Below are 17,922 nucleotides of genomic sequence, written 5' to 3'. Positions count from 1 at the left end.
AGGTGATTCTAGAAAATGGGTTGAGGTGGGAGGTAGGTTAACAAACCGAGCTGTATTATCTCTCGTTTGCTTGATTTGCATTGGGTAGTTGGTTTCTTTCTTTCTACCAGATCTTTCTCTTTTGAAGATCTTTCACAATGAGTTGGACTTCTTTTTCCTCTACCAGAACAGATAGAAGGAAGCTGCCTGTTCTATTCCAACAGATTCCAGAAAAAGATCAATGATTAGAAATGCAGGGTTGGCCAGGCAGATGACCCAGACCTGTCCTGATTTTCATGCAACAAGACTGAGCTACAGAACTCTTGGGGAACTAGTGCTCGGCTCAGGTTCCTAACTGGACTGAATGCACTGATTCCTTGGGGGCGACTCTCACTTGCCTTTGCAATTTGTTTTGACCAACAAGTAAGATGCCTGGTTCCTGCTCTTGGGTCTTTCTTGGTTTCTTATCTCGGCTTAATCTGTCTCTCTTCCCCCACTGTACCGAGAGCTCCTTGATGGTAGGGACATGCCTTGTTCATTTTTTAATTCCTAGCACCTAGCTGGGAACAGAGCAGGTATTCAATAATGATTTGCTATTCAGAGGGAAAACATTAACGTTCTTAAAGAGATCAAAAAGGGGTAGCGTTTCTCTGATCTTAAACATGATACCCAGACAAGTCACTGCAAACTGAAAACACCACGCACACGCATTAGCACAATGTTAATAATACTAAATGGGGAACACAGTGTCCTTGTGTATCTAGAAGATAAACATCTAGCATACCACTAACCAGACTGAGGCAAGACAAAGATCAGTTCCAAATGGACATTAACATCCATGGCTAGTTCCGGGCCCACCTGATCCAAACCCCCAAAGATACTGGTTCTAGAACTTAGGCATTCCTAAGGCATTAAGAACTTAGGTATTCCTAAAAGTGGCAAATCTGCCACTTTTATTATGCCCACAGAGGCTTGTTATTTTAGCCTTAAGACTGACTAACCTCAGAATCTCCTTCGGGAAACCTGAAATCCTTAAAATCCTTAAGTTGACCTTGCTTAATTGCAAATCCTCCATCCTACTTAAAGGCCCTTTCTAGCAGGTTCTCATGGCTCTTCCAATGACGACTGAAATCCTGCCAGGCCTGGGCTGGCTCCTGCCCACCTTTCAACCTCATCTCATACCACTTTCTCTCATTCTCTCCCCTCTAGCCAACTGGTCTTTCTGGTCCTTGAACTGGTCATGCTATTTCCTACCCAAGAGGACCTGGGTGTGTTCTGCCCCCTCTCTGGTATGGTCTCCAGAATGCTCCCAACCTTTGTCTTAGCTAACTCTGACAGGTTCCTTTTTTGGGTCCCTTCAGAAGCTCTCGCTTCTCTTCTCAGGGAAGTTGGGGATAGCATCTTTGATTTTAGGTCCTCTGAGAACTATGTTCCTTTCCTTTAGAGCACATTTCTCAGTTCGTATTTACATTTTTATTAGTGCAATTCTCAGATTACTTGTTCGTATTCCTCATTAGACGGCCACCTCCAAGTCTTGTACAATTTCCCCCATCCCTGTCTCCCCAACAGCAGTAGGCACTAAATGCCTATTATATGTTCAATCCTGTCCTTTTAATGTAAGAACTATTGCAGACAGCTAGAATCTTAGCCTGAGCCAAAGACACAGTTACAGAATCCTAATCCTTTTAAAAATAGTTTTAAGCGGGGCGCCTGGGTGGCTCAGTGGGTTGGGCCGCTTCCTTCGGCTCAGGTCGTGATCTCGGGGTCCTGGGATCGAGTCCCACATCGGGCTCTCTGCTCGGCAGGAAGCCTGCTTCCCTCTCTCTCTCTCTCTGCCTTCCTCTCCGTCTACTTGTGATCTCTATCTGTCAAATAAATAAAATCTTTAAAAAAAAATAGTTTTAAGCATAAAAACACTAAGATGTTGATGATTATTTATTCAAGGGTTTTACCTCTTTGAGTATAAACTCAAACTGTGCAGTGTCCAACAGCAACTGAAAGAGGATCTTGGGGTTGTACCTAGAGTCCGTTAGAATCTGGTCCTTGATTTGACGAAGGCGTTTGTTGTTTGGGTCACAGGCTAGAAATGGGAAGAAAAGAGTTCCTAATTTATTAAATGTGTAGAAAACATGAACCATAAGGGGGAATTCTTAAAAACCTTCCTTCACTTTCATTCATTTTAAGCATCTGAAAATAAGCAAAACATACACCATGTACAACGTACACACGGAAAAAATATAGTGTATCTATGCCACGAATAAGGACAACTGAACTTTTAAAATATGACAGTTGGATCTGGCAAGGAATGTCATTCATGACATATTATAGAAGGAGAACAAACGGCAGAAGAGCGTTCCAGATTTTGCAGGCATTCTCGGATTGATTCATTACTGACTGTCCAATACGGACAGACAGAGCCTTTGGACACCATTCCGTCAGTGGGCAGCCTCCTGATGTCCTGTTTGCAGCTGCTTCTGCTTTTGGCATTGCTCTCTGGCATTCAGGGAGGACGCTCTCAGTTTTTTGAGACTGCTCTCCTCAGAAAGGCCTGTTTGCAAGGTTGGCACATCTGGGAACTCAGATTTCGGGAGATGCTACCACTCAAGTACTAGTAAGAGTGGGCCGCTATGCCTAAACTGTTTGTACAGTGTGTTTTATGATGGCCACCTGCTTTCCCTCTAGGAGTCTGGAATTTTGATACATGCCAGGCAGAGGCTGCCTGTGATCAGCCCCAAATAAAAACCCTGGACATGGAGTTTCCAAAGAACTTCCCTGATTGGCAACACTTATACACATGCTGTTGCAATGCATTGCTGAGGACAGCGGTTCAATTAAACTCATCCTGTGTGACTCCACCAGGAGAGGACCTCTGGAAGCTTGCGCCTGGTTCCCTCCAGACTTCACCCCATGCGCTTTTTCCCTTTTCTGATTTTGCCTTCTATCCTTCTGCTGCAATAAATCACAGCCACAAGTGCTAATACATGCTGTGTCTTCTAGGAAGTGATCGTAGCTAGGGTGGGCTTGGGGGTGTCTGACACCACCGGGAAACAGAGTTACCCACACAAAGATATGGCACCTCCAAACAGGAAGAACCAGACCTGGGAGCGTTCTGTTCCTTGTAAAGACCCAAGGGCATGGCAGGCACTCGAAGCTTCCTGAACTATCTACCACCAAGGCCCAGAGAGATTCTGGCAACTAGGCCAAGGTGACAAAATTAGGCAGGGATGGACCCAGGGGCAAAATATCTAATATCCTGATTCCCTGCTCAGCCTCTCAACTCCTAACCAAAACTATTTCAAATAAAATAAGCAATTTGTTAAAGAAAGGTATATAGAATTTTTAAAAAATACTGATAGTTGCTGAAATTAGTTTGTGGGGCCAATTATTTATTTAGGAAAAAATAAGAAAATATGGTAAGGCACAAATAGTTACAAGTCAAGGCTAAATGGACTATAAATAGTCAAAATAAAAAAATTTAAGGCAATGAAGATTGTCAGAAAATTCACATTGGGTAACGTTCAAAGTCCCTGGTTGCTGCTCTGGTGTCACACGGCTTTCTTATTTTCTTAGCCCCTCAGTGGTATCCCAGGATGTCTAATGTATACAGAAGGACTGTGTGGTATATGTCAGGGGTATTTTCTGGTGTTTCCGTTCTGGTGAAGCCTGCAGATGGCCATTTTTTATACTGATTTCTAAGCCAATCCATCAGGAGGAGACTCATGACAACCTGGAGAAGGGCTCAGTTTTCATGGGAAACCTCAGAGTAGGATTATTATGCATTCGTCACAACTATCTAGGAAGAGCTATATTGGAACCAGTGACGTTGACAGCACAGAGACAACTTTTTCGGCTTCATATCTGCCTAACAAAATCAAATGGACCAAACTGACAAAGAGTTCCATTTGTTTTGTATTAATTCTGATTTAGTAAGAAACCGTCTGAGACTAATTTGCTTTCATTTTCGGATAGGGACCATCGCCCTGCATTAATAATTAATTCCTTGGTAGAAATCAGGGATGGTTCCAGCATTCTCAGAGGCTGATCCCATCTCTGACATCTGACCTGCAAGAATGCAGACTCAAGAGAATTGAGGCAACAGATCTTAGAAGCATGGTACCCTCAGAGTCAGACTTCAGGAGCCAGGCAGCCCTGCCTGGGGAGGTTGGCTCTGAGCATGTTTCTTCAGAAGCTTCAAGACACTGGGGAGGCATTCAAAGCCTGGGCGAGATGTCTCCAGCGGATCAACAGGAGGGAATATAAAGAGTACACATTCCTTCCTGCACATGACAACCGGAACCACCATAAAAGCTAAAGAAGCAGTTACTTTCCCCACACATGACTCACCATCAGATAGGTAAATCATTTGTTTCTGGTAAATGATGACCTTACGCAATCAGGTCAGACAACTGCCAGGCACAAAAATGGAAAACAGATGTGCCTGAAGATAAATGCACAGAATAGTGTTTGTGTCCCTGCAAGGGTGCAAATCCCAGAGACTCCCTGGCTCCTGGACTGGAGTCTTAGAGGTCAGGCACGGTCGTGGGGAAGATGACAAGGAGGCTGAGTCACTGGAAACCCACTGTTGGTTTTACGATAGAATATAACAAGGACCCAAGTTGTTTACATGCTTAGGCATGTAAGACTGGTAAAGAAGATTCAAAACTGAGTCAGTATAGCAAAATCCTCAAATTCGAACTGGAGTTTATATAAAAAAGAAATGTGACTAACACCAGATCCATTAGATGATTCAGCGTCAGCCATGGTATTCGTGCTGTGAGTAAATAAACTGGAGAGAGATGAAGGCAAAAGAGTAAAACGGAAAAAAACAAAAAAACAAAAAAGTGGAAAGCAGCACTTTTCAATTAGCAATAATCGCGCCTCGGATAAACCTCATTGGCTAAGATACTGCCACTGCGCAAAGCTAGGAAAGCAGCACTTTTGAGAAAGGTTTTGGAGCTGGAGATTTCTAGTGTGAAGAGAGAAGGCTGAGGAGAAAGTCCACGTATTTTCAGAGGTACAAAGGATGAAGAAATCCACCTGCTGTCTTCACTGCTGACCACTCCCAGGACGTGGAACCAGATGGGAGCTGGAGGGAAGAACATCTTTCCTGGGAGGTTTGGGCTACGGGTGGCTGTGTTACCATGGGAGGCTGCAGAATCATGGGCAGGATTTTTAGAGACACAGCGTCATCCCAAAGCACAACCGTTGAAAGCAGTGCCTGTCTCAGGGTCACTCTCAAGTGAAGTTTGTTGATGAAAAACAAAAAGCAGGAGGCTTTACAGGGCTGCTGAATGACACGCCTGAGAGCGGGAAGCGCATGCGCTCCAGGTGAGTGAGATCGTTAGTTAATTAACATCAATCCAGACTTTACTAAGTACGAGGAATTGTGTCAGCTCTCAACTAGCTCAGTTAGTCCAATCTACTTATTCTTCCATTAAACCAGGGTTTTTTGTTTTGTTTTGTTTTGTTTTGTTTTTTAAGTCAAAGTCACGGACCCCGTGGAAGCATTTCCTACAATCTGTGAAGCAACTGAACTTGAAGGCCCATAGTGTCTCCAAGAGGACTGTGGACCAGAAAAGGTTAAGACCCAGTCTACCTTTATTAGGCACTCTGGTTTAGCCTGTTCATCAACTCTGTGGGTCCATGTTTTTCTGTATTTCCCAAAGTATACCTTCTTCTCTATCATTTCTCCAGTCTAGAACTTCTTACTTCAAAATCCAAGGTTGGGGTGGGGGTTGGGCAGTCTGCTCCTGTATCCTGTGTGGATCCTTTTCCGACCACCTTGACTTCTCTATGCCAACAAGCAACATTTCTCTCCTGCTCTGGACTCAAATCCCAGACCCCACCATGTGTTTTGCACATCTGGCCCTTACTTACTGGATTAGCTCTTGTATTAGTTTCCTGCGATCACTACAAAGTTAATGGCTTAAGAAGACAAAAATGTATTCTCTTATGGTCCCGGAGATGAGAAATCTGAAATGGGTCTTGGGTAAAATCAAGGAGTCAAGAGATCTGTGCTCCTTCTGGAGGCTCTGGGGGAAATCCTGTTTTCTTTCCTTTCTCTGCATTTGAGGCCACCTGTATTCCTTGGCTCGAGGCTCCATTCCACCTTTAAAACCAGCAATGGCCTGCTGAGCCTTTTCATGATGCCACCTCTCTAGTTCTGACTCTTCTGCTTTCTTCTTGCCCATTCAAGGACCCTTGTGTAGATTACCCTGGACCCATTGGGATAATCCCAGATAATTGAACCTGATAAAGGGACTATTCAGGTGGGCTGTTACCTAGTCCAAGTAGACACAAAAATGACTAACTTAAAAAGCAACTTGATTCTCAGGGTGCCTGGGTGAGGCACTCAGTTGGCTGAGTGTCTAACTCCTGGTTTTAGCTCAGGTCATGATCTCATGGGTCGTGAGATCGAGCCCGTCAGGCTCTGTGTTCAAGGGGGAGTCTGCTGGAGAGTCTCTCTCTCTCTTCTTCTCCTTCTTCCCCTCCCCCGCATGCTCACCCTCCCTAAAATAAAGAAAGCAACTTGAGGGGCACCTGGGTGGCTCAGTGCTTGGGCCTCTGCCTTTGGCTCAGGTCATGATCTCAGGGTCCTGGGGTCGAGTCCCGCATCCGGCTCTCTGCTCTGCAGGGAGCCTGCTTCCTCCTCTCTCTCTGCCTCTGCCTGCCTCTCTGCCCACTTGTGGTCTCTCTCTGTCAAATAAATAAAAAATCTTTAAAAAAAAAAAAAAAAGCCACTTGATTCTCTCCCAAAGGCTAAACCATTTTTGCAACGTGGAGCCTATCTTAATTCTGAAGGCCTTTTGTGCAGCCATGCGGATGGGCACACCTTTTGCACATTACCTGAGTCGGCCGTGTGCAGCATCAGCCATCGGATGGCAACATTGCAGTCTCTCAGGCAGTTCAGAAGCCTCGGGATATTGTCCAGAACCATCTCCTCCCTTAAATAACCTTCTTTCAGGAACTGCTGGACTTGAGCGTGCACTCTTTCACTGACAGTGGCGTATCTGCTTGACTTTGTAAAATGAAAAACAAAACAACTCGATTTACATTTTCAAAAAGAGAAAATGCTTTTCCTCGAAAACAAATCACATGCAGACGAACCCCTGGACAAATAATCACATTTCTATAGGAGATGAGTAACATATGGACCATAGTTGGTAAGGCTTCAAGACAAGTGGTTTATTGAACGTTTCTCAAGAGGACGTTGGACTCAGAACCAAGAGAATCCTAAATCCTACCTCCGGGCTATGATAAGATACTGGTGTGACTTTGGATTGAACCTCTCTCCCTCCTGGTTTCTACAAATGTCAACTGGAGAATCAGGAACAAGTGGTTCTGGGGGCCCCTTCTATCTTTAACTTGGATGGAAAAGAAACATAAAGGCAGTAGCTCGACTGCCTATTTTCCCCATAATTACTGACCAAGAAGGCAGAGCAGAAACTTCTACAGGAGAAGAGACTTCTACAGGCGGATGAAAGCACAACGAAAATACGCCTCAGCAGATGAAAAGTGAATTTTCAAACCAGCCTTTTGGAAATCTGGTCATTCTGCTTTCCCCGAAGCAAGAGTGAAATGTTCAACATCATTAGCCTAGTCGGGTTAGTTTCAAACTATCACCAGGTGCTTCGTTGGAGGACTCTGAATATCTTCTTAAAACGGCACCAAGGAGAAAATGCAATTTTGGAAAGTAATTTTAGGGATGAAAAATTAATGCTCTGATACCAGTAAGTATTGGAAGCATGGCTTTCTCTACCACATTTCCAGGAGACATGCCAACATTGAAATTATTTTGTGCATTATTGATGGAATTCAATTTACTTGAATAAAACATGCTGACATTCTTTGAGTCAATATCATTTTAACTGTGTTGGAAACTCAAAACTCAGACAGCCCAGGCTGAGGAAGTTAACTGTTTAGAAATGTCAAGGATACTAACCAACAAAGAGATTTTTATTGCTGTTTACTTAGGAATTTCCTTCTGCCTTATGTTCTTTTAAATTTTTTAAATTAATTATTTATTTAAAATCAATTAATTAACATATAATGTATTATTAGTTTCAGAGGTAGAGTTCAGTGATCCACCAGTCTTATATAATTTAACACCTAGTGCTCATTACATCACATGTCCTCCTTAATGTCCATCACCCTGTTACAGATGAATGGATAAAGAAGATGTGAGATAGACACACACACACACACACACACACACACACACACACACACACACACACACAGATACACAAAGGGATACTACTCAATCATCAAAAACATGAAATCTTGCCAAGTGCAATGACATGGATGGAACTAGAGGGCATTATGCTAAGTGAAATTAAGTCAATCAGAGAAAAACAATTATCATGAGATCTCACTCATATGTGGAATTTAAGAAACAAAACAGGATCACAGGGGAAGGGAGGGAAAAATAAGACAAAATCCCAGAGGGATTTAAGCGAATAAATCATAGAAAACAAACTGAGGGTAACTGCCTTGTGTTTTCATCAAAGAGACAGAATATAACCATTTAAACTTTAAGGAGATAAAATATGTCTAGTTTTGTTGCTTCTTTGACACATCAGGGAGGACAAATTTAAATTACAGTGATAGCACATATTGTGTACATTTAGTTACCATCCTCAATATTCATCCTACTAATGAAAAATTAAAACTCCAGCTACCGGCGAAAGCCGTTCTGTCCACAAGGACACAGACTTTAACAAGAATAAGCAAAGCCAGTTGGGGTCATGTGACATACTGATTTGTCTTAGGATGTTGAATCTTGAACCTAAGTCTCCCACTTACATATACTATGCAAGTTAAAAATCTATAATTACCTATTTTATTAGGATGTGCAAAATTCCCCTTTTGTTGATCACCGCACTTAAAATGTCTATGTGGACATTTGCCAAATGTCCTTGGGAACTCTCCTCCTTCCCTACCCCCAGAGCGGGCTTGCAGCTGTTACGAGAATCCCTCTGCACTGGCCAGCACCTACCTGTTCTCTGACGTTTGAAAGGTCCAGGGTATTGTTTAAAGCAGTTTTTGCAGCTTTATACGGTTCCCAAGCATCTGCTAGATTAACCGTGATCCCCATGTAAATACTAATTACCTGCAAGAGGACACATTCATCCAGTATATTAAATACTTGCTCACTTGGAGGCCAAGTTACAGAAGACACTGCCTACTCCTTTCAGTTCAAACTCCACAGTAGTGGAAACCCACGATTTGCCAAATAGAAAGTAAGCGTTCTGTCTTAGCAACCCTTTGGAACAAGGGCGTCAAGAGCTACTCATGGGAAAATGACTAAATCAAGGTTGACAGAAAAGGAGACTAGAGCAGTGGTCTCCTCAAACGTTTTCACCTCTGCCTTTATGCAACTAAAACTTACTGAAAACTCCAAAAGTCCAAAGGACTTTTTTTTTTTTTAATGGGGTTGTATCTGTTGATACTTATCATATTACACATTACAGCTGAGACACTTCAAAAACTATTTAATTCACTTCAAATAACAACAAGAAACCCACTACATGCTAACATAAAATGTTTTTCATTAAAAAACAAAACCAAAAATGACTAAAGGTTTCCCAAGAAGCTTTGTGAGAAGGGTGGCGTCGCTTTTCCATTTCTTCGAGTCTCTAACGTCCAGCCTAACTGAGGACGGCCGGACTCGCACTTGGCTCTCTCAGTCAGGGTCCTGAGGTGACTCTCTCGGGGCCTCTGGAAATGCGAGTGCACTTGGGAAAGGATGAGAGGAGAAGGCTCGGACCACTGTGGTGTTATCACAAACACAGTTTCACCTCACTGAGCCCTGGAACGAGCCTGGAGGACTCCTAGGGCTCCCCAGTTCACGTGAGAATCTCTCAACTGAAGGAAACAAAGCATTATTTTTGCGGTTCTTAACTCACCTACTTCAGTCTGTATAAAATTGGGATTGTCGCTTCAAATTTTGCTAAAAGTTGCCAGAGAAATCCTGTGGTCCTAGGGATCCTCTCTTTTTGGTGGGAGTGGCTAAGCAGGGAGGTTGGATCCCCAGTTTCATTTCTTTAATAGTCACAGTTCATTGCACTTCCTTTTTCTTCTTGAGTCAGATTTGGTATTTATATATTTTTAAGAAAATTTTCTATTTCTTCAGAGTTTTCAAATATATTGGCAAAAAGTTGTTTAGAAGTTTTCTTATACTTTTAAAAGCTCTTTATTTTATCTTAGGTTTGTTTTTTCAATCTTAAAATCTTTAAACTTGTTCTTCTCTCTCTCTTTCTTCCTCTCTGGTCAGTCTCACTAAGTATCTATTTTATTACTCTTCAAAAAACCCAGCCTTTGTTGAATTGATCATCTCTCTTTCCCTTCTTGTCAATAGAGTGCTGCTCATATGCTTATTGACTTCTGTTCACTCGACCTACTCTAGTTTCTTAAAGCTCAATATCTAGCTCATTTATTTTTTTCTAGTTTTATTTTTAAGTCATCTCTACACCCAATGTGGGACTTGAACCCATAACCCTAAGATCAAGGGTCACATGCTGCACTGACTAAGTTAGCAAGGTACCCCTCTAACTCATTCATTTTTAATTGTTCTTATTTTTAAAATAAACATATTTAAGGTTTCATTTACTTCAGTTACCCTGAAGAATAGTTTTAGTCATTCCCACGAGCTTCACTTTGTAGTATTTTGATGTTGGGTGATTCTACATATTTCTTCTTTGACATTGAGATTTCCTCTTTGGTTTTTTTTAAAAGATTTTATTTATTTGTCAGAGAGAGAGCACACACAAGCACAGGTAGCGACAGGCAGGGTGAGAAGCAGGCTCCCCACTGAGCAAGGAGCAGACTGTGATTAGTATCCCAGGATCTCAGTACCCTAAGATCATGACCTGAGCCGAAGACAAACCCTCAACCGACTGAGCCACCCAGGCATCCTACTGTGATTTCCTCTTTAACACAAAAGTTATTTGGGAGTATATGTTTTTTTCAAACACTTAAAAATACCTTTTAAGCACTGGCTTCTAATGTAATCATGCTACAGTAAGAGAATACAGTCCGTAGACTAAAATTGTTTTTTTAAACTCCATTCACTTTGTTATCTGATATTTCCTAACTTTCATACATATCCTTTCAAATATACACAAAACATCTATTATGGATTTTTGAAAGAGCAGGATTATATAGAGAAAGAAATACTAAAATTTCCCATCATGATTATGGTTTCATCAATTTTTACATGTTATTTTATTTTTACTTTATATATTTTGAGTATTTAACTGAGTGTGAATTTATACATTGACCTTGGATTATTCTTTTTAAAATCATATATGATCCCTCTTTATTTCTATTAGTGTTTTTCATTAAAATTCTCTATGGTGTGATATTAATATTTTCTTACTGGCTTTTCATTGGCTGGCATTTGCCTGGAATCTCTCTCTTAATTCTTTTTAAAAAATATATATATATTTATTTGAGAGACAGCAGGGGTGGGCAGAGGGAGACAGAGAGAGGACTTCATGCTGAGTGTGGAGCTCCATGCAGGGCCTAATCTCACGACCCTGAAATCATGACTGAGCTGAAACCAAGAGTTAGACGCTTAACTGACTGAGCCACCCAGGTGCCCCAATTCCTTTATTTTTAGTGTGCTGGGTGTTTTTTAGGAGTGTATCTTATAAGCATCATAAAACTGGATTTTGACCTTACTTAACTGTGAAAGTATTTCTGTTTCTGATTACAGCACTATGGTCAAAACTCTTAATTAAGCTTAGGCAAATGAACCCAGATTATTAGAGTTTTCCTCCGGGTTGCTCAGCTGCTAGCTCACAAGCATGATGTGTTCGTGGAGAGGAGGCATCATCTCACTGTGGGTTGTTCTCCCTACAGCTCCCTAATCACAGTCTGCCATTCAATGGCCGGTAACAAGTGAAATACCATCTACCACCTGAGAACACGATCCAACTCACTGTACTTTATTAAAACCTCTGTGTACAAAGAGAACATCTCCTCTACACTGAGTATGTTAAGTCAGCTTTACTCTTTTAAGAATGAATATTTTTGGGTGAGACAGTGTCTAGAAAGTCATAAACACATCCCTGCAGTAATATAAACCCCATCAATATTAGTTTATAGGTAGATGAAACTTACTATTAAAGTAAAATTCCTATTCACAAAATAACAGATTGATTTATAAGCTTAGAGTCATGAAATAGAAAAGAATAAAGAAATACTTATGAAACAGTTACAATCTCAGCAACTAAAACAAGATACATTTGAATACATGGTTTTACCTTGACGGTATCATTTTAAGAAAAACAAAACAAAACTGTGGGTTCTTCAGGAAGTTTTACTGACTTAGTCCTTCATGTTATGATTTCTAAGATTCTCAACATACCTATAGTAATTTTAGCTAAGTGACTGTATGTCTCATTATTTACAACATTACGACCTCTTTTGGCTAAAGGCCAAAAGAACAGAAAATCGGTTCCCTAACAAGGTTATTACAGAGGAAAAGAATAAGACTGATAGTAATACTTGCCCAATTATCTGGAAAGTATTTGTCCACAATCTCTCTCATCTTTGCCTGGTGAGTGTGAAGAATGGAAGGTTCGAAGTAGAGGATCACGTACAGCATGGCGGCTTGAGTCGCCAAGGCTGTGCTGCGGTGCTCCGGCAAAGGGTATGCAGAGACCTGCGAAGCACACAACCCCCCAAAGAGGTAGCAGTTGGTGACGTCTGAATTCATGCATGTGCCGGGTAAGCGACCAGGTTCCAGGACGGCCGTCTCCCAATGGGGGGCCCTGGGCCCTGGGAGCAATTCTCAGAGGGCAGCACTGCGAGGGATACCGTGTAACCAGGGCCTGCCTTCTTACTGCTAATCTTCCTTCCCACCCCTCACTCTGCTGCAATTTGAAGTCTTTTCCTCAAAAAAACAAAAAACAAAAAAAACACAAAAAACAAGAAAAAGAAACAAAGCTTTTTTAACCCCGTATCCTGACAGTTGTCCACTTCTGTGTCTATCACAGACATCTTTCAGTGCTGACAGACCCCAAACCCTGCCACCATTTTCTCACTTCCCAGTTGATCCTACAGCTCACTGAAGCTTGGCCTGCCCTAGCCCCTGGAGTCTCTTCAAGTCACTCATCACCTCACTGTCCCTCCATTCAATGGCCTCTTTTTCACACTCTCCCTTTGCTTCTCTCCTCTAGTTTTCCAGACTCCACTCTCCCTCGTCACCCTGCTTTGCTGGGTGTTCTCCTTCTGCCTGCCTTTTAGGTGCTGGTGCGTCCTAGGGCTCCACTGCCTCATGGGTTCCGAACCTAGCTGCCCATGGTACGTATCACTTCGAGGACTACAAACAGAAAAGGAGGACACTGTGACAAGGGCAGACACTCTGACAAGGGCAGACACAGCAATGTCATAGGGAACCTGCAGGCAGGAATGTGGCCCGGCCTCAGGAAGCTAAGAACCAGAAAGCTTTACTGTTGCCCCCGCTCTCTCTCCCCAGATTGTTCTTACACAGGGCAGAATGAGGCTACCCCAGACTCCAAATTTTGCATATTGCGAGTAAAGCCACATCAGACATTGTTTCTTGGGCCCAATTTCAAGTTACCTGGCAAAAGGGAACTTGGTCCATCTTGGGTCAAGCGTCTACCACCCTGCCCCCCCACCATCAGCCATGACCAGTGATGGGGGAGGTACAGGGCAGAGTGGGGTAGACACATGGCACAACCCCAGTGTAAGCCGTTAATAAAGGTCAAGGGGCAATGAGAAAACGCAAACACGCTGCCTTGACACATGGACCACGTATGAGGCAGAAGGGGTAAAGAGAGACAGTGAAGCAGTGTGGTCTTCGAAGTCATAAAGACCTGAGTTCTGCTACCTAGTTACATGACCTCATGAAAAGCACTAAACTCCCTAAGCCATATTTTTCTCAACAGCAACATGAGGACAATGTTACCCACTTTGTAGGACTGTTCTGAGGAAAGAGAAAATGGTTTATGAGAAAACCTACTATGACTCTGGTTGATACTGAATTCTCAATAAATGTCGACAGATATTATAAAGACCTAGTATCTGCAGGTAGTTTTTGATTTTGAACTCTTTGTTTTTTTATTTTTATTTTTTTTAAAGATTTTTTATTTATTTATTTGACAGACAGAGATCACAAGTAGGCACAGAAGCAGGCAGAGAGAGAGGAGGAAGCAGGCTCCCTGCTGAGCAGAGAGCCCGATGCAGGGCTCGATCCCAGGACTCTTGAGATCATGACCTGAGCCGAAGGCAGAGGCTTTAACCACCCAGGCGCCCAATTTTGAACTCTTTAAAAAAAAAAACCACAAAAACCTCTTTTATTTATACAGAACATATTCATAAAGGAAACTAACAGGCTACCTGTACACAGCAGCTGTGCTGTGTAATAAATGATACCCAGTTATTACAGGTCTAATTCTTATTCTAGTAAGAAAAATATATAATACATAAAATTATGTGGGGTTTTTTTGTTTTTTTTTTTTTTTTTTAAGATTTTACTTTGGAGGCATCTGGGTGGCTCAGTTGGTTAACTGTCTGCCTTAGGCTCAGGTCACGATCCTGGAGTCTCTTGATTGAGTCCTACATCGGGCTCCCAACTCAGCAGGGAGTCTGCTTCCCCCTGTGACCCTCTCCTCTCTCATACTCTCTCTCTCTGAAATAAATAAATAAAATCTAAAAAAAAAAAAAAAAAAGGTTTTACTTTGAAGTAATCTCTACACCCCATGTGGGGCTTAACTCACAACCCTGAGGTCAAGAGTTGCATGCTCTACCATCTGAGCCAGCCAGGTGACTCTAAAATTACATTTTCTTCAGGAAAATGAAGTCAAATGATAATTTTCTTTGGTATCCTCTTAAGTGAATGATACACATACTCGGGAGAAAAGTGAGGCAAATTCCAAATGCTACAGGTCTTCAGAGCTCTGTGCAGGCTGTCTTCCTGCCTGGACCTGCCCTCATGCCTCCTTCGCCACCCACAGTAATCTGGCTGCCCCTGTTGTATGCTGTATGGTCCCTTCTACTTCCCCTAAGCTAATACCTTACTTTGCTATAATTCCTTTAGTTATCCATCTTCTTCCTTCAGCTACAAGCTCCTTATGGGCAGGGACCATGGCCTGCCTTCATCAGCAATGGATGCCAGCAGCCAGCTTGTAATACACACTCAATAACTCTTTCTTGAATGAATGACTGCCAAGAATGCATCTTTTTTCCAAATACAGATCAAATGCCATCTTCCCCCTGAAATCTCTAATTCTGCCCAAATTATTGTCCCCCTTTTCTTTACCGTCCCATAGTACAGCTCCCAAAATTTGAAATTTTTTAGCTGCTTTTATTTTTTTGAGGAAGAAAGAAGGGAAGGAGTAATTTGAGGAGGAAAGCAAAATCCATCTTTGAAACTACTAAGATCTTGATAGATTTAATGCCCACCTGGTTATAAATATCATCAGATCTCAGTCGGCCAATGACCATACTGATGAAGGCTTCATTGATAGGCACTCTCTGGAAATAACTCTCAGGGTAGTTGGGTGGTCTTTTGGCTCCTGGTTGACTGGAATAACCTGTACTTCGGAGCAGCTTACAAATATCATCCATATTTGAATCAGCAGAAGAGCGAGCAGCACTGAGCCATGTTCACAAGGGGAAATAAAGGGCCGGACAAATGGCACATATTAGAAACTCAAAAGCCAAAAAGAAAAGCAGAATTCCATTATAACCTGACTTACGTAGTTTCAGATAAGATTTTTGGTCAATTTCTGTCCCTAAGAGTCACAATTACATTTTCAAAAAGCCTGTTACAGCACATACATAAAATGGGTTCTTATATGTATATATAGTTAGTTCTATGTTAAAGTCCACAACCCCTTTTCTAAAATCTAGATTTGCTTCAGATTACAGCATTTTCCAAATATAAGAAGTTAGCAGGGTATATATGATATGATACTCTACTGGGTCTCAACTGGCATTACACGATCAGCACATTAGTATTTCTGCAGTAAGATTTATGAACAGTCATGCAGGTGAGATCAATGAGGACTACTGATAGCCTTGGGTCTGCTCTGCTCAGGTTTTGACTCCAGATGATTTCAGGTTAGATCAGCTTTGCTGCCAAAGGAGTCACTATGTGCATGTATGTGTGTGTGTGTACACACGCATGTATTTTTTTCAGAGCTCTTTGGATTTCAGAGTCGCAGATAAAGAACATGAACCAGCACCCACATTTTGTAAGTTAGAAAATAGTTTTAAAAGATGATGTCAACTTAGAGTGGAGCATGTAATAACTGGTTCTTTCTTGGCAAGGTGCACCTTCTACAGAGATTTAGTCAAAACATCGCTGATTTTCAGGGGGGTGTGGAGTAGTAATCCCTCAGAGAGACCCAAAGAATCTAAGACTTGAAGATGACCTCCTATTTGATGTAAGAATCTCCTTCTCCACAACTCTGCCTTACAGCTGTTCGGTGTCATTTCAGTAATGGAGCCGTACATTCTAATGAATTAGCTGTTGTACCCAAACAGACAAAGCTGGATTGTCAGAGCTGGGCTTGATAAACAAACTTTTTTTTCTTTCTTTCTTTTTTTTTTTTTTTCACTTCTTCTTGATGTTATTTACTGCTTCTGTTTTTCCATGTACTTTGGGAAATATGGGCAAGGCCACTCCAAGTTCATTTTAAAAAACATGGATAGTAAAGCAGCTTGTGGTCAAACTGCTGTGAATGAATCACGCTCTCCTCACATATGCATGAAGCCAAAGCAAACAGGGTAGTTGAGTAGCCTGAGGGGAATGTCAGGCTGAGGTGGCAGCAGTCCCAGCTGCTGCTGAAGATACGATGTCTCCAACGATCCCTCTCTGTCGAGGATCTGCCCCTTTGCCCTATTTATTTTACCTTAATTTCTACGTTTAAGAATGTTCACTCTAGTCCGTGCCATCTTTTAACTCAGGTTCCTGATTCCTGCTTATCATCTGTTTCTTCCCTGAACCATGACTATTTTTAACATTGACCTTGAATCCAAGTTTTGACTCATTAATTTAACAAACTGAAACCTGCATGGTAAATACTGGAATAACAGAGCTTTGAGGTGGCTTTTGATTTAAAGTCCCAACTTCTTGACGTCACAGCTGGATATAAACATACAGAACACATGATTGTGATACGTGCTGTTGTTTCTGTTGCTGTGTGTGTGTATAAATTCACTTCCTAACCTGGAGTGATACCTTTTCAAAGTCATGAACCTAAAAATGACAACAGAAAGCATACTCGTTTCCCTACATCTGCCCAGGAGTAATATTTAAAAACTTAAAAAAAAAAAAAAAAAAAGGTATTCATTAGACTTCCAAAATTCCCAAATTTATCTATCTTTAAGGTAAAGAAACTTCAGATTCCTTTTTTATTTTTTTTTAAACTGAGGTACCAAAAAAAAAAAAAAAAAAACAAAAAAAAAACTGAGGTACCATCATGGACATGATAATCTATATATCTCTAATAATCTACAGTATATAGCTCTTTTATATGTAATATATAGATTATGTGACATATAGTCTATTATTATGATGATGTAAAATATAGAGCAATCATCACAGTTCTACACTATGTTCAGAACATTCTAGATCATATTGCTGCTGTTCCCAGTACAAATAGTATGGAAACCTTCAGTGCATTTTACCAATAGCAAAGCTTTGGGAGGATGCAGTCCTAGCCCCAGGATACCTGTATCGATAGTAAGACACCAGCATTCTCTCTCTGACTTCTCCTTCAATCTTTTGGTCGATGACCAGCAGCATAACTCCATATAAGTACAGTGCTTCACACTATGAAGACAGGAAGAAGGTGGCCAAACTCACAGGAGTATACATTCTTATGGAATAAGGTTGATGAGGGTTAATTAAAAAGAATCACTTTGTTCCCTTTCCTCCTGAAAGCTTTATATTACAGGGAGAAT

At 41.6% G+C, this 17,922-nt stretch overlaps 1 protein-coding gene and 1 pseudogene across 4 annotated transcripts in view; both read right to left on the bottom strand.

Annotated features, from left to right (window-relative positions):
- WASHC5 (WASH complex subunit 5) overlaps window positions 1-17,922 on the bottom strand; it is a 62,145-nt gene that overhangs the window by 35,677 nt on the left and 8,546 nt on the right. For all 4 annotated transcript variants that reach the window (XM_047724715.1, XM_047724717.1, XM_047724716.1 and 1 more), the window contains 6 exons: window positions 17,691-17,791; window positions 15,415-15,607; window positions 12,497-12,649; window positions 8,978-9,091; window positions 6,826-6,997; window positions 1,932-2,059 (listed from right to left, as the gene is read on the bottom strand). In XM_047724715.1, coding sequence (XP_047580671.1) covers window positions 1,932-2,059; window positions 6,826-6,997; window positions 8,978-9,091; window positions 12,497-12,649; window positions 15,415-15,607; window positions 17,691-17,791 — 861 coding nt within the window. The remainder of the gene's footprint in view (window positions 1-1,931; window positions 2,060-6,825; window positions 6,998-8,977; window positions 9,092-12,496; window positions 12,650-15,414; window positions 15,608-17,690; window positions 17,792-17,922) is intronic.
- LOC125099424 (uncharacterized) lies at window positions 4,816-4,902 on the bottom strand (annotated as a pseudogene).

Source organism: Lutra lutra, chromosome 4, assembly GCF_902655055.1.
Source record: "Lutra lutra chromosome 4, mLutLut1.2, whole genome shotgun sequence".
NCBI classification, from domain to species: Eukaryota; Metazoa; Chordata; class Mammalia; order Carnivora; family Mustelidae; genus Lutra; species Lutra lutra.
This window is presented reverse-complemented; position numbering and strand designations above follow the sequence as displayed.